Here is a 13,204-nt window from a genome sequence, read left to right on the forward strand (position 1 = left end):
GTTTTCACCTGTCCCTCGTTTTCCCTGTATACTTTAGCCCTGTGTTTGCCCCTTGTGTTGGCCGGTCTTTGTTTGATGTCTCAGTCTCCGTTTGTTATGTTGATTCTGGTTTTTGTCATGTCTGTCCCCCGATCTGTCCGTGTTGGCTATATGAACCTGGACTGTTTTGACCACGACCCTGGATTTGCCCCTAATAAAGCTCGCTTATCTCAGCACATGCGTCCGCCTCCTCGCTCCCAGTTACACAGTCAGCTTACGTGGCCGGAACTAACTGTTATGTAATACAGAGTAATAGTGCAAACAACTGATATTAATAAAATACTTTTTTAAGTATTTAAGTTTTGAGTCTAGATTTAAATGTAGAGCGTGTATCCAAACTGAGTCCCAAACTGGGGTCGGGAGATGTTTACACAATTTTGGGGCTACGTAGAAAAATGCTCAATATATGCAGCAAATGACAAATATATGAGTTATGATACATAAATGACTTAATCAATGGTATCATTGGAATTAATGTCAAATTAAGCAGTTACATTCACAGCCAAGTATTTAACCCCCCTAAGCAGTTGATGGTGCCTGAGCATGGCCCATGTGTGTCTCTGTCCAATCAGGGACGAGCAGGTCTCACAGTACAGTTTAAAAGTCTGAGCAGAGAAAGCGCTTTTGGTAAGAGGAGCGAAAAACAGCTGGATACATGATTTGTTCTTGCTAAAGGTATGTATTATAAATATTTAATCACACGTATTTCTTTGACTTGTCACAAGGGATCATCTTGAGCTAATCTTACCCGGGATTTTCACTTCTAGTAATTAAATAAATATTTATATAAATGTTAACAGGGGAATGTTTGTATTCTATTTTGAAGTTTTTTTAAATTGTGTTACACATCAAATTCTGCACGTTCTTATTCTGCCTGAAGATTTTTCCTCATATTTTAGCAAAGCTGTGCCAGGTGTATGGCTGATTACACTTTTTGTTCATGCTTCCTTCGCTGCTTTTATTTTTCAATATAATACTTTGCCAAAAGTTGTCCAATCCAGGAATTGCATGGCTTATCATTATGATCCATATGTATTATTACAAGTAATACCAAGGCTAGTACACCAATACCAATAAGGATTCTAATGTTTTTCTGGAAGTTGTAGTGCCATCATAAAAACTGCTCATCAGATCAACCTAAAATTGCTTCATGTAGCAACTTAACTTAAAAGGATGATACTGATTGAAGGAATTTTTAGTATATATCATGGTATATATTGTATTTAATTATATATATTTTTCAAATACAAACATTTTGGATGCTGTTTTGGGTTAACAGTGCCTTATTATTCTGCATACCCTTTCACTTTTAATGAGGACCATATTTAACAACTTCAAAAGATCTAAAATAATTTTGTAGGGCAATAATAGTAAGATAACTATATAAAGACCGATTGCTTTCTGTTCCTAACAAGATGAATGGAAGAGTATGTAAAGCCCGCAGTGGCTTCTCTAAACCTGGCAAAAATTGTACTAAATGGTGTTTTATATCTGAAAGTCATTTGTCCCACATGCGCCTCATATTTGTCTCTTATACTCGAGCTTGAATCTACAACCATCAATCGCCGCTGAATTCAAAATGCATGTAAATTTAGTAAACATTACCAGCTGTACAGACTGTAACGTTTTGGATGAGAACCTGTGGAGCTAAACAGTTAAAGCTAAGAGCGAATTTTCCCTTCCACTCCCTTTGCCCCAGTTAACTCATTGAGTGCACTCAATAATCCAATTATAGTCAGATTTCTGCTGATTTCTGATTATTCCATCCAGCAGTCATGTAAACACCATACTCTGATCTAGAAATCTGATGAAGAGCCTGGATTTAACTCAGTAAGATCGGTGCGAGATCGGTGAGACTGTTGGAGCGACGCTGAATCCAAACACGAAATAAAAGAGTTAAATAATTTTCATATTCTAGACGATGGACGTTCGTATTTTCAGCTAAAGTCTTTAAAAAAAGCCACGGTATGAAGTTTGAATTTAAAGTTATGTTTACGTCACGTCTTCTTCCGTGAGTTTATTGGCGTGTTGTAAGGCAGAAATCTGATTGCTGTCTGACTCATTGCTGTCTGACTCATGTCTGACCCAGAGTTTCCAGATTATCTGATTACTCAAGAGCATGTAAACGAGTTGATCTGATTATCTGCAGTTATCAGATTATTAAGAGCATATAAACACACTCATTAACTTACTGCAGTCTGGTTTCTCTTTTGACAATAAACTGGACTAACTTACCTCAGACTTCAACTCACTACATGAGCCTCAGTGTGTTTTACATGGTTTGAGTCACATCCATATCTGATCCACTCAGACCAGCGCAACACACACTAACACACCACCACCACGTCAGTATTACTGCAGGACTGAGAATGATCCACCACCCAAATAGTACCTGCTCTGGGAGGGTCCATGGAGGTCCTGACCACTGAAGAACAGGTTAACAGAGTATCAGAGAAACAGATGGACTACAGTCTGTAACTGTAGAACTACAGAGTGCAGCTATACAGTAAGTGGAGCTGATAAAGTGGACAGTGAGCGTAGAAACGAGGAGCTGGTCACAGTGTTATTCCTGATCGGTGTATTAACTTCAACACTGATCAGGATACTTGGGTTGAAATGTAAGGCTTATTCACTTTTGGAATATGAAGATGGGGAATCAGTTATGTCAGTAGATGGTTAAGTTTATTATAGTGAGGCATGTCAGGTTTTCCTCCATGCCTAGATTAACATGATTAATACCATTCAATTTTCTTTGTTTTTTTTCTATTCCAGCTCCTGAAACATCTGGGCTCTTAAATAAGGCTGTAGAGTTCTGCCCAGGCACATTCAAATATTCTCCGGTTATTTTGCTTGCAGCAGTGCCTGTGCAAATGCCTAAGCCTTGATCTTGATACGTAAATAATATGTTCTGCCAATGTGTTATGCAAGGAGTGCCTATGCAAAAAAAAGTGCTTAACAAACATTTGGTAATTTTCATGAACACTGCATCTTGAGCGACAGACTTTTAGGCACATCATTCTGGATCCTGTCTGAATGCAGGGCTTCTCAGGCAGTGCTCGAGGCTATCAGGAGTGCTTTTGCATATGAAACTTTTCTCAGTGTTTATTAAATTGCAAGCTTTTACAAAATCACTTTTTGTCCCACAAGGAAGCTCAGGTTCTGGCAAAGCTCTCAAAGAGATGGGATCTCAAAACAAACAGCCAATACCAACACTGTAATGTGTGTGACTGACATTGTCTGGGATTACATGCAAAGATTTTTGCCAATCCGATTGAATACAATCTGATTACAGATTGAGACTGAGGAGTTTATTCTCAGTCTATTCAACAATCTGAAGAACATCTCCATTTTCATGCTCACTACAAGTAATCTGATCCAAAATGACATGCATGTGTGATTAAAACTTAGAGTAAATATTACCATGACAGCGAACATCCCATGAGTCCAGTGAGTGAGATGAGCAGCAGTGAGCAGTGCTTGTGTTTCTAACTGACGTCAGACTCAGGAAAACGTCCTTCACATGTCCTTATTAAAGAAGCCCGAGAGGAAGACGTCATGCTCTGAGACACACAAGCTGGACGTCCGTCCCGCCGCCATCTTTTAAAGATCAGAGCATGAACTTCGTCTCCTCTGCAGACCAGTTTCTGCTCCGCCGTGTTGAACGGTATAAACTCTCACTGTGACGCGACGCACATGCAGAACTGACTGAAACTTTCTGATGTCTCAAACTTAGTCTGCTGTTTAAAATGTGCTGGTCAGGGTTTCATGAGAGTCCATCATAAAGTAACACTGGCATTAATGCCTCGATAAAATTGGGGGCAGTCGTGGGCTGGAGGGTAGGGAACCAGCCTTGTCACTGGATGGTCACTGGTTTGTTCCCCTTAGTACCTGACTGAAGTGCCCTTGAGCAAGACACCTAACCCCCAACTGCTCCCTGGGTGCTGTGGATAGGGCTGCCCACCACTCTGGGCAAGTGTGCTCATTGTCGCCTAGTGATCTTCAAACCCTCAGGCGGCACTGCATTAAAAACAGACATGATTCTGTCCCGACTTTTTTGAGATGCGTTGCTGCCATCAAGTTCTGAATGAGTTCGTGTTTGTCATAAAATGATAAAATGTCTCACTTTCAACATTGGAAATATGTTCTATGTTCCACTGTGAATGAAATATGGGTCTTTGAGATTTACAAACCATTGCCTTCTGTTTTTATTTACATTTATTTAAATTTTACACAGCATCTCACCTTTTTTGGAATTGGGGCTGAATTGGAAAAGTTGACTCTAATGCACCAAAATGCCCTAATTTGAGGGAAAAAGAAAAGATAAATGAAATTAATGATTATGATGTAATTAAGACCCCATCAATTATATTATTTCATTACCTCTAAGGCTTAATGTTTATATAACTTAAGACAATGAGACTGCAAAATGTTTCAGCAACATGTTTTCATGTTTCGCAGAGGTTTCTAAACTTTTTCCCCAAGTCACTAAGCAGGGCGGTGACCTGACAAAGAAGCAGAACCTGATTGGTCCTCTTGTGTGTTTTCAAAGTGCTGACTGGCTCACAAACAGAATCCTATAGAACTAAGTTAGAGTTGGACTTTGGAGACAGAACCCTTTTTTCTAGATGAAGAGTCCGAAAAAGCATATAACTTAAAAAGGACTCCTCACATAATGTTAAGAATTCATAACATAATGTTATAATACCAAAGGGACGGCTTGCCCGACAGAAATGGCATGCAGCTAACGGCAGTTCAATAATGTTGTTTTACATTAGACTATATTAGTATTAGACAACCTATTGGACAAACAGTAAGATTATTCAAACAACACCCCGTTGATGTAATCAGATACCAGTGCGGATGGAAGATGATCTCTATGCATGTTTGAACACAGGAGTTGATGCTTAAGGCAAAATCCTGTCTATTGTGGTATTGCAGCTGAACAAATTCAACAAAAATTCTGGCTCCCTCTTTCTCAGCTGTCTCATAGCAAACATGATGGCCACTTCATCAAGTGCTAAGCTTAGTAAAGCTGTGAAGCAGCAGTACATGGAGCTCCCACAGAGGGACACAGTGCAGGCCATGTACATCTGGATCGACGGCACAGGAGAGGATCTCCGACGCAAGACCAAGACTCTGAACGCGGAACCTAAAACCATTGAAGGTACCTTACATTAAAATGCAATCATTTTCCACAGTCGTTAGATTTCTGTGCTGCTCTGTACTGTGTTTAGTGTTGTGTTATATGTCATTATATTCAGTATTGTGTGTGCCTGGGACTGTATTTATATTTTATAGCATTTGGCGGACACTCTTATCCAGAGCGACTTACAATTTGATCATTTCACACAGGAAGGCGAAGGCAGTGTTAGGAGTCTTGCCCAAGGACTCTTATTGGTGTAGTGGGGTGCTTGAACCCCAGTGTACAGCGTAGAAGGCAGAGGTGTTACACTATACTAACCACTAGAATCAGATTAAGAGACCCTTGTTAGTCCCACAACGGGGAAATTTCACCTCCACATTTAACCCATTCGTGAAGTGAAACATCACATACACACTAGTGAGCACACACACACTAGGGGGCAGTGAGCACACTTGCCCGGAGCGGTGGGCAGCCCAATCCGTAGCACCCGGGGAGCAGTTGGGGGTTAGGTGTCTTGCTCAAGGACACCTCAGTCATGTGCTGTCGGGGATCGAACCGGCGACCTTCTGGTCACGAGGCTGGTTCCCTAACCTCCAGCCCACGACTGCCCCATATCTGTACCAATCATAAATTTAGAACATTATTCTGCCTATTCTTGTTTATCCCTACATGGTCATGTCTGTCACACCTGTCACTTGTCATGTACAGGCTGCGCCTAATCTTGGCATCAGTCCTGCTATAAAACTGCATCAGCCCAGTGTCTTACTGGCTGGTTAGGCGTCTGGTACCTGCGCGCAAACTTCTCCAGACATACGGCTGGTCCCCTGGATAAGTGAAGGTTTGGATTCCTGGATCATTCATATGAGGACGCAACAAACATTGGGTTGAGGCACATATGTGCAAATAAAAGAAAGCAGTAAACACATTCATTAAGACAACACTCATGAAACTTTTAGCTTTGTGCTCTAAAAGTCTGTGCAGTGTAAGTAATGCTTACTTGTTAGCTTTGTAATTCTAACATATTTGAATGTGGCATTTATCATTTAATGAATCTGTCTATAACTCTAAATTAATACTTAACAATTTCTTGTATTACGGGTTCAACTTCATCAGCTGTCTTTAAAGCACTATAAGCTGCCACCAGCAAGAAAAGTGCTAAGTAAGTAAAAAATATTACTATTATTATTATTATTATTATTATTATTTATTATATTTAGCATGTATGCCAGCTGAATGAGGGTTTTTTGCTTATATTTTCACAAGAAAAAAATTGAGCTTTACTCAACTCAATATATGGCAGTGGGTAGTGCTTTCGCCTCACAGCAAGAAGGGCCTGGTATTGATTCCTGGCTCAGCAGTCAGGGTCGTCTCTGTGTGGGGTTTGCATGTCCTCCCCTTGTCTGCGTGGGTTTCCTCCCACAGTCCAAAGACATGGAGTCAGGCCTATTGGACACCCTTAACTGCACCAGGTATGAGTGTATTAAATTAGAATTAATTTATTTAGCCACTGGTGACCTGTCCAAGGTGTATCCTGCCTTCCACACAACGGCTCCAGCTCCCCCTGGTGACCCAGGAGGATAAGCGGCTTAGAATGTGTGTGTGTGTGTGTGTGTGTGTGTGTGTGTGTGTGTGTGTGTGTGTGTGTGTGTGTGTGTGTGTGTTTAAGACAATAATTCCTCCTCTAAAATTTTATTGTGACAGACCTAGTGTCACGCATCCATCAGGCTCTATAACACACTTGGAATCCTCTGGGAGATCACCTGACTCCTGACCTTCCCTCATGCACCAATCAGCGCTCTCCCTCACCAGAGTACTGACTGTGTTTACCTGTGTTTTATGTCATGTGATCCTCTTAGTTTAGTTTATAAGCCTGGACTTCAGTACGAATTGCGAGGTATTGTATCACTATTGATCTGATCAGTATTAATACTGAGTGTTCTATTGTTTGTTTAATCCCTGTTTATGACCATTGTTTCCCATTTTCCCGACTCCGCCTTTTTCCCTGTCCCTTTGTGGACTGTTCGCCTGTTGTTACGTTTGTCTTTTTATACTGGCCGTGTTTCCTGGATTTGACCCACGCTCCTTTTGTGACCCTTTGATCTTTTTAGCTGCGAGTGTCTGATCTTTCTGGCATATTACACTTAGATGAGGTGTTAGCAAGACATATGAAATGCTTTCTCTACACTCTCTTGTGGGCCTCCTTATGCTGTTACTGCTGTTTGCTAATGGCTGCACTTCTTTGCAGATGTCCCAGAGTGGAATTTTGTTGGATCAGACTACGACATGTACCTCATCCCCAGGGCCATGTTTAGAGACCCATTCAGGAAGGACCCCAACAAGCTCATTCTGTGTGAAGCGCTCAGACGTGACTGTAAACCTGCAGGTAAGAGAAATTATTTTAATGAATTTGCTAGTAAAATATCACTTTATTTAATGGAGTGTAAACAGTGGAAAACCTCTTAAAGTCAATGTAAGTGGGAAATAACAAATATTCATGATGTTTGTGTAAAACACATTATAAACGAGGTCTTCTGCACAACATCTCACAAAAGTGAGTGCACCCCTCACATTTCTACAAATATTTTATTCTATCTTTTGATGGGACGACACTATAGAAATTAAACTCTGATATAACTTAAAGTGGTCAGTGTGCAGCTTGTACAGCAGTGCAGATTTACTGTCCTCTGAAAAGAACAACACACAGACATTAATGTCTAAATAGCTGGCAGCACAAGTGAGTCCACCTCACAGTGAACGTGCCCAGTTGTGTCGTCATCCCTCCCTGGTGTCATGTGACTTGTTAGAGTTACAGGGTTCCAGGTGTGAATGGGGAGCAGGGCTGTTAAATTTGGTGTTTTGGGTACAATTCACTCACACTGACCACTGGATATTCAACACGACACCTCATGGTAAAGAATCTCTGAGGATGTGAGAAATAGAATTAATGCTCTCCATAAAGACACCTGGGCTATAAGAAGACTTAACACCCTGAAACTGAGCCACGGTGGCCAAGGTCATACAGCGGTTTTCCAGGACAGGGTCCACACAGAACAGGCCAGGTTCAACCAAAGAGTCCACATGTTCAGCGTCATATCCAGAGGTTGGCTTCAAAAAATAGATGAATGAGTGCTGCCAGCATTGCTGCAGAGGTTGAAGAAGTGGGAGGTCAGCCTGTCAGTGCTCAGACCATACGCCACACAATGCATCAACTCAGTCTGCATGGCCATCGTCCCAGAAGGTAGCCTCTTCTGAAGCTGATGCACAAGAAACCCTGCAAGCAGTCCAAGAAGATGGATTACTGGAACCATGTCCTGTGGTCTGACGAGACCAAGATAAACTTGTTTGGCTCAGATGGTGTCCAGCATGTGTGGTGGCACCCTGGTGAGGAGCACCAAGACAACTGTCTCTGGCCTACAATCAAGCATGGTGGTGGTAGCATCATGGTCTGGGGCTGCATGAGTGCTGCCGGCACTGGGGAGCTGCGTTTCATTGAGGGAAACATGAATTCCACTGCATGGCAGTTTTCCAACTCGACAGTGATGCCAAACACACCTCCAAGATGACCACTGCCTTGCTGAAGGTAAAGGTGATGGACTGGCCAAGTGTGACTCCAGACCTAAACCCAGTTGAGCACCTGTGGGGCTTCCTCAAGCAGAAGGAGGAGGAGCGCAAGGTGTCTAACATCCACCAGCTCCGTGACGTCATCATGGAGGAGTGGAAGAGGATTCCAGTAGCAGCCTGTGCAGCTCTGGTGAATTCCATGCCCAAGAGGGTTCAGGCAGTGCTAGATAATAATGATGGTCACACTAAATATTGACCCTTTGAGCCCAATCTGGATACGTTCACTGTGAGGTGGACTCACTTGTGCTGCCAGCTATTTAGACGTTAATGTCTGTGTGTTGTTCTTTTCAGAGGACAGTAAATCTGCACTGCTATACAAGCTGCACACTGACCACTTTAAGTTCTGTCCAAGTTTCATTTCTATAGTGTGAAAAGATATAATAAAATATTTGTAGAAACGTGAGGGTTGCACTCACTTTTGTGAGATACTGCATGTGTTTTGGTCGACAGTAAGTGAGAGTGGATGGAGGGATACATGATATGACTGGATAATTTTTTTCTCAGCCTTCTGGTGCATGGTGGCGCAAGCAAAACATTTTAGAGGAGGGCAACAGTCATTACATTTTGATGGAAAATTGTAGGAAAAATGTTAATTCAATCTTGCAAATGGCATTTGTATGACAAATAGTGCTTAATATGACCAGAGACATGAACTAAAAAAGTTTATAAAAAGTCATTTTTGATTTCAACCCGACTTGAATGCTTTAATCAAACCCTGTCCGTTTCAGAAACCAACCTTCGTCACACATGCAAAAAGATTATGGACATGGTGGAGAACCTGCATCCATGGTTCGGTATGGAACAGGAGTACACACTTTTTGGGATTGATGGTCGGCCTTTTGGCTGGCCCACAAATGGCTTCCCTGGACCACAAGGTAAATACTGAGCAGACCTAGGACATGTTTATCCAGCATTTAGGCCAGCATCTCAAATCTAGATGGTCCAAAACAATTGCCTTAAAGGCCAATGTAGCAGTCTGAGTGAATGGCTCTATATACTGTATGTTTGAACAGGCCCTTATTACTGTGGAGTGGGTGCAGATAAAGCCTACGGGAGAGACATTGCTGAAGCACATTACAGAGCCTGTCTGTACGCAGGGGTTGAGATTTGTGGAAGCAATGCTGAAGTTATGCCTGCACAGGTAAATGTCTTAAAAACCCAACTAGAACAAACAGGACATCTATTCATTTTAAAATGCCGTAGTTCACCACTTTGGTTACACTTCGGACAGTAAAGTCAAATAATTGCACTGGAATTGACCCTTCATTTACCTTACCTGAACACATCTGCTGTTCAGCCATTTCGGACTGAGCCACAGGTACCTTACATGTCACTGTCCACACTCTTTTCTCCTTATTGATAGGAAAGCTGTTACATCAGTCCATTTACATTTAGCATCTAAAACAGGGGTCTTTAATTAAAATTCAGTAAGGTCCAGTCAAAGAAAATTTCCTCAAGCAAAGATCCGGAACATCTAACTTGCAATATGATGTTGTGCCATATACTGTTTACTGAAGTTGCCGAGTGGGAATATCAGCATCTTATACAGTCAACAACTGGTGGTTGGTTAGTGTAGTGGTTAACACCTCTGCCTTGTAGACTGGGGTTCAATCCCCACCTGGGCAAACACCTTACACTACACCAATAAGAGTCCTTGGGCAAGACTCCTAACACCACCTTGGCCTGCCTATGTAAAATGATCAAATTGTAAGTCGCTCTGGATAAGAGCGTCAGCCAAATGCCATAAAGGTAAATATCAGACCAAATAAAGTCCAGTTGAGTCAGATTTCAACAACATTTAATTGTCAGGTTTCCCTTTTTAGGTCACGACATGTAAAATAATCCGGAAGTGGCCAGGCTCCTCATAATCTGGCTCTACCACTCACTCGAGTCTCAGTGCTCACTGCAAGTCTTCGAATCATCTTTCCTCTTTTTACCTCTACCCCTTGTTTTCTGGGTGTCACCTTGCCCCTTGTTCCCGAGCTACAGGGCAGTGGTTGAGATCTTCCCTCTGAAATGAGACCCTCTAATAAAAGAGCATCACTTCATTATCAGCTACTAGCGCCGCTCTGTAGGCGACCCTGCCCGTCTGCAGGGACAGCAGAGGAGGGGAAAGTTCAGCTCCTCACTGCTGGGCTTTAGTTACATTTAGGGATCATACGCCTTCAAAGAGGGGGGCAGTTATTTATTATCACCCACCACTAATTCTTCAGTGATATGAAGCTGAAGTCGGAGATTCTCCAGATTCTTGTTCGAATTTTCCTGTTCCACCTTAAATGGTGAATACATTCTGACGCTTCAGGCATCAGAACTGCTGGATTATTTAAGGTGGAACAGGAAAGTTAGCTAGATAGCTATAGAGTGATGAACAAGCTATTAGTGATTTTTTTATGGTTGTTATAAAGAAAAGGACCAAAATAAACTGTAACGACATTAAACTAAGATAATATGATGGTTATCAAAATTTTTAAACAGATTAAATTCTCACATTTGTGGGTTTCTCTGGTCTCTTGTTCTCTGTCTTGCTGGTTTTTCTTTTTTTCTCATCTCTCTCTGTTTGGAGTCTCTGAAAAACCTCAGTTTGGAGGATCATGTAGCCCCAACACTTCGCCCCACCCCTCTATCTCAACAAGAATCAGGACAACTTAACCCTAGACGTGTACACGCAAATCAGAGGGCTGAGGGTTGAGTGGCGGGGGCGAAGGGTGAAATGGGACTGGGCCTTAGTAGCCAGGGTTCCTTTTAAAATTACAGCATGACTTCTGCAGTAATGTTTACAATCAACACTCCTGTCTTTTTCTTCAGTGGGAGTTCCAAGTGGGTCCTTGTGAGGGCATCAGCATTGGAGACCATCTTTGGATGGCTCGCTTTATCCTGCACAGGGTATGTGAAGACTTTGGTGTTGTGGCCTCCTTGGACCCCAAGCCAGTCCCAGGCAACTGGAGCTCAGCCGGATGCCACACTAACTTCAGTACAAAGGAGATGCGAGAGGAGGGAGGTTTAAGGTACACTGATGCAAACAGGCAAAGGTCATTTTCAACTGTATTAATGAAGCAACCATCTCTCATCATCTTTCTGTGACTGTAGGTATATTGAGGAGGCAATTGAGAAGTTGAGCAGGAGACAGAGTTACCACAATCGAGCATATGATCCCAAAGGGGGGTTGGACAACGCCAGACGGCTGACTGGTTTTTCGGCCCCCGACATCAACAAGTTTTCTGCAGGAGTAGCTAATCATAGTGCTGCTGTTCGTATCCCGCGCTCCGTAGCCCAAGATCAGCGAGGGTACCTCGAAGACCGCCGTCCATCGGCCAACTGCGACCCATACTCCGTGACTGAGGCGTTAATTCGTACATGCCTGCTCAATGAGGAGGGAGAGGAGCCTGTGGAGTACAGTGAACGTTAATTTCTGTTTAAATACACAACAGCGCTCCTCTTTTAATAGCTCTGTTTTTTGAGAGAACAGGCTGTTACAACTATTAAGATACACTTGTATATTTACATGAGGCAAAACTGAAGTTGTATACGTGTGTAATTAAAGGTGTACATCTGTAATCCATCTATAACAGTGACAATCATTAGTTGCTACATTGTTGTTGTATATGTTGTTCACATGTAACTACACAGTTACTAGAGACCCTTAATATACAGCGAGACCTTTTTGTAAGGAAAGTTGGTTCAACCTGGGGTTTTCAGTATGCTCACTCCTAAAGTTCATAGTTTTAAAAAGTGTTGCAATATAATATGCTGGCTGCAATTTAGGGCCCTGTTTTTTTTTTTTTATTTTAGCTCAAGCACAAAATGTGTGGGTGTGATAGATAAACAGTCCTCAAGCACTTTATTAGGAATGCTATTCAAATTCAGGTTAGGACACGTCTTCGCTCTTAGAATAGCATGATTGTGTGGCATGGATGCAGCATGGAATTGCTGCAGATTTATAAACTGCACATTGATGCTGTGAATGTCCTGTGATACCACAAAGTACACTAGAAATAGTGGCCATATAAGGTTTCACCTGGTAGGCAAAAGTACTCAGACAGGCTGTGGCATTTAAACAATGCTCACTTTGTATTAGGGGGCACAATGTGTGCCAAGGCAACACTCCCCACAGCATCACACCACCAGCAGCAGCTCTAACTGTTAAACCAAGGCAGGTTGGTCCTCCTGCATGTTGCAGTAGAAACTGAGATTCATCGGGCCAGGTTCATCTCATTTCAGAGAGCCTGTGTCTGATGTAGCCTCAAATTCCTCTATAGACAGCGGGGAACCTTCTGATGTTAGAACATTGGATTAATAAGTGTTGTATGGTCAGAGATGCTTTTCTGATCACAGTTTGTTCTCCTGCTTCTTACACTAAATTCCCAAACTGTCGTCACCACTGAGCAGCTTTTCAGTCGGCAG

The 13,204-nt window shown here is 42.2% G+C and overlaps 1 protein-coding gene across 1 annotated transcript; it reads left to right on the forward strand.

Annotated features, from left to right (window-relative positions):
- Nucleotides 1-672: 672 nt before the first annotated feature.
- On the forward strand, nucleotides 673-12,369 carry LOC108437670 (glutamine synthetase-like). The gene is made up of 7 exons (XM_037536393.1): nucleotides 673-714; nucleotides 5,019-5,203; nucleotides 7,428-7,565; nucleotides 9,532-9,678; nucleotides 9,817-9,944; nucleotides 11,609-11,808; nucleotides 11,891-12,369. Exons 2-7 carry the CDS (start codon nucleotides 5,035-5,037, stop codon nucleotides 12,207-12,209), a joined length of 1,101 nt encoding a protein of 366 aa, XP_037392290.1. The 5' UTR covers nucleotides 673-714; nucleotides 5,019-5,034; the 3' UTR covers nucleotides 12,210-12,369.
- Nucleotides 12,370-13,204: the final 835 nt, after the last annotated feature.

Source organism: Pygocentrus nattereri, chromosome 30 (assembly GCF_015220715.1).
Source record: "Pygocentrus nattereri isolate fPygNat1 chromosome 30, fPygNat1.pri, whole genome shotgun sequence".
Classification (NCBI taxonomy): Eukaryota; Metazoa; Chordata; class Actinopteri; order Characiformes; family Serrasalmidae; genus Pygocentrus; species Pygocentrus nattereri.

Bases quoted from the DNA above. Each gene is read 5' to 3' on its own strand.
- LOC108437670 (XM_037536393.1), top strand. From the start codon at position 5,035: ATGATGGCCACTTCATCAAGTGCTAAGCTTAGTAAAGCTGTGAAGCAG. The intron at 9,945-11,608 runs GTAAATGTCTTA...CTTTTTCTTCAG, and splicing joins CTGAAGTTATGCCTGCACAG to TGGGAGTTCCAAGTGGGTCC. The intron at 11,809-11,890 runs GTACACTGATGC...CTGTGACTGTAG, and splicing joins CGAGAGGAGGGAGGTTTAAG to GTATATTGAGGAGGCAATTG.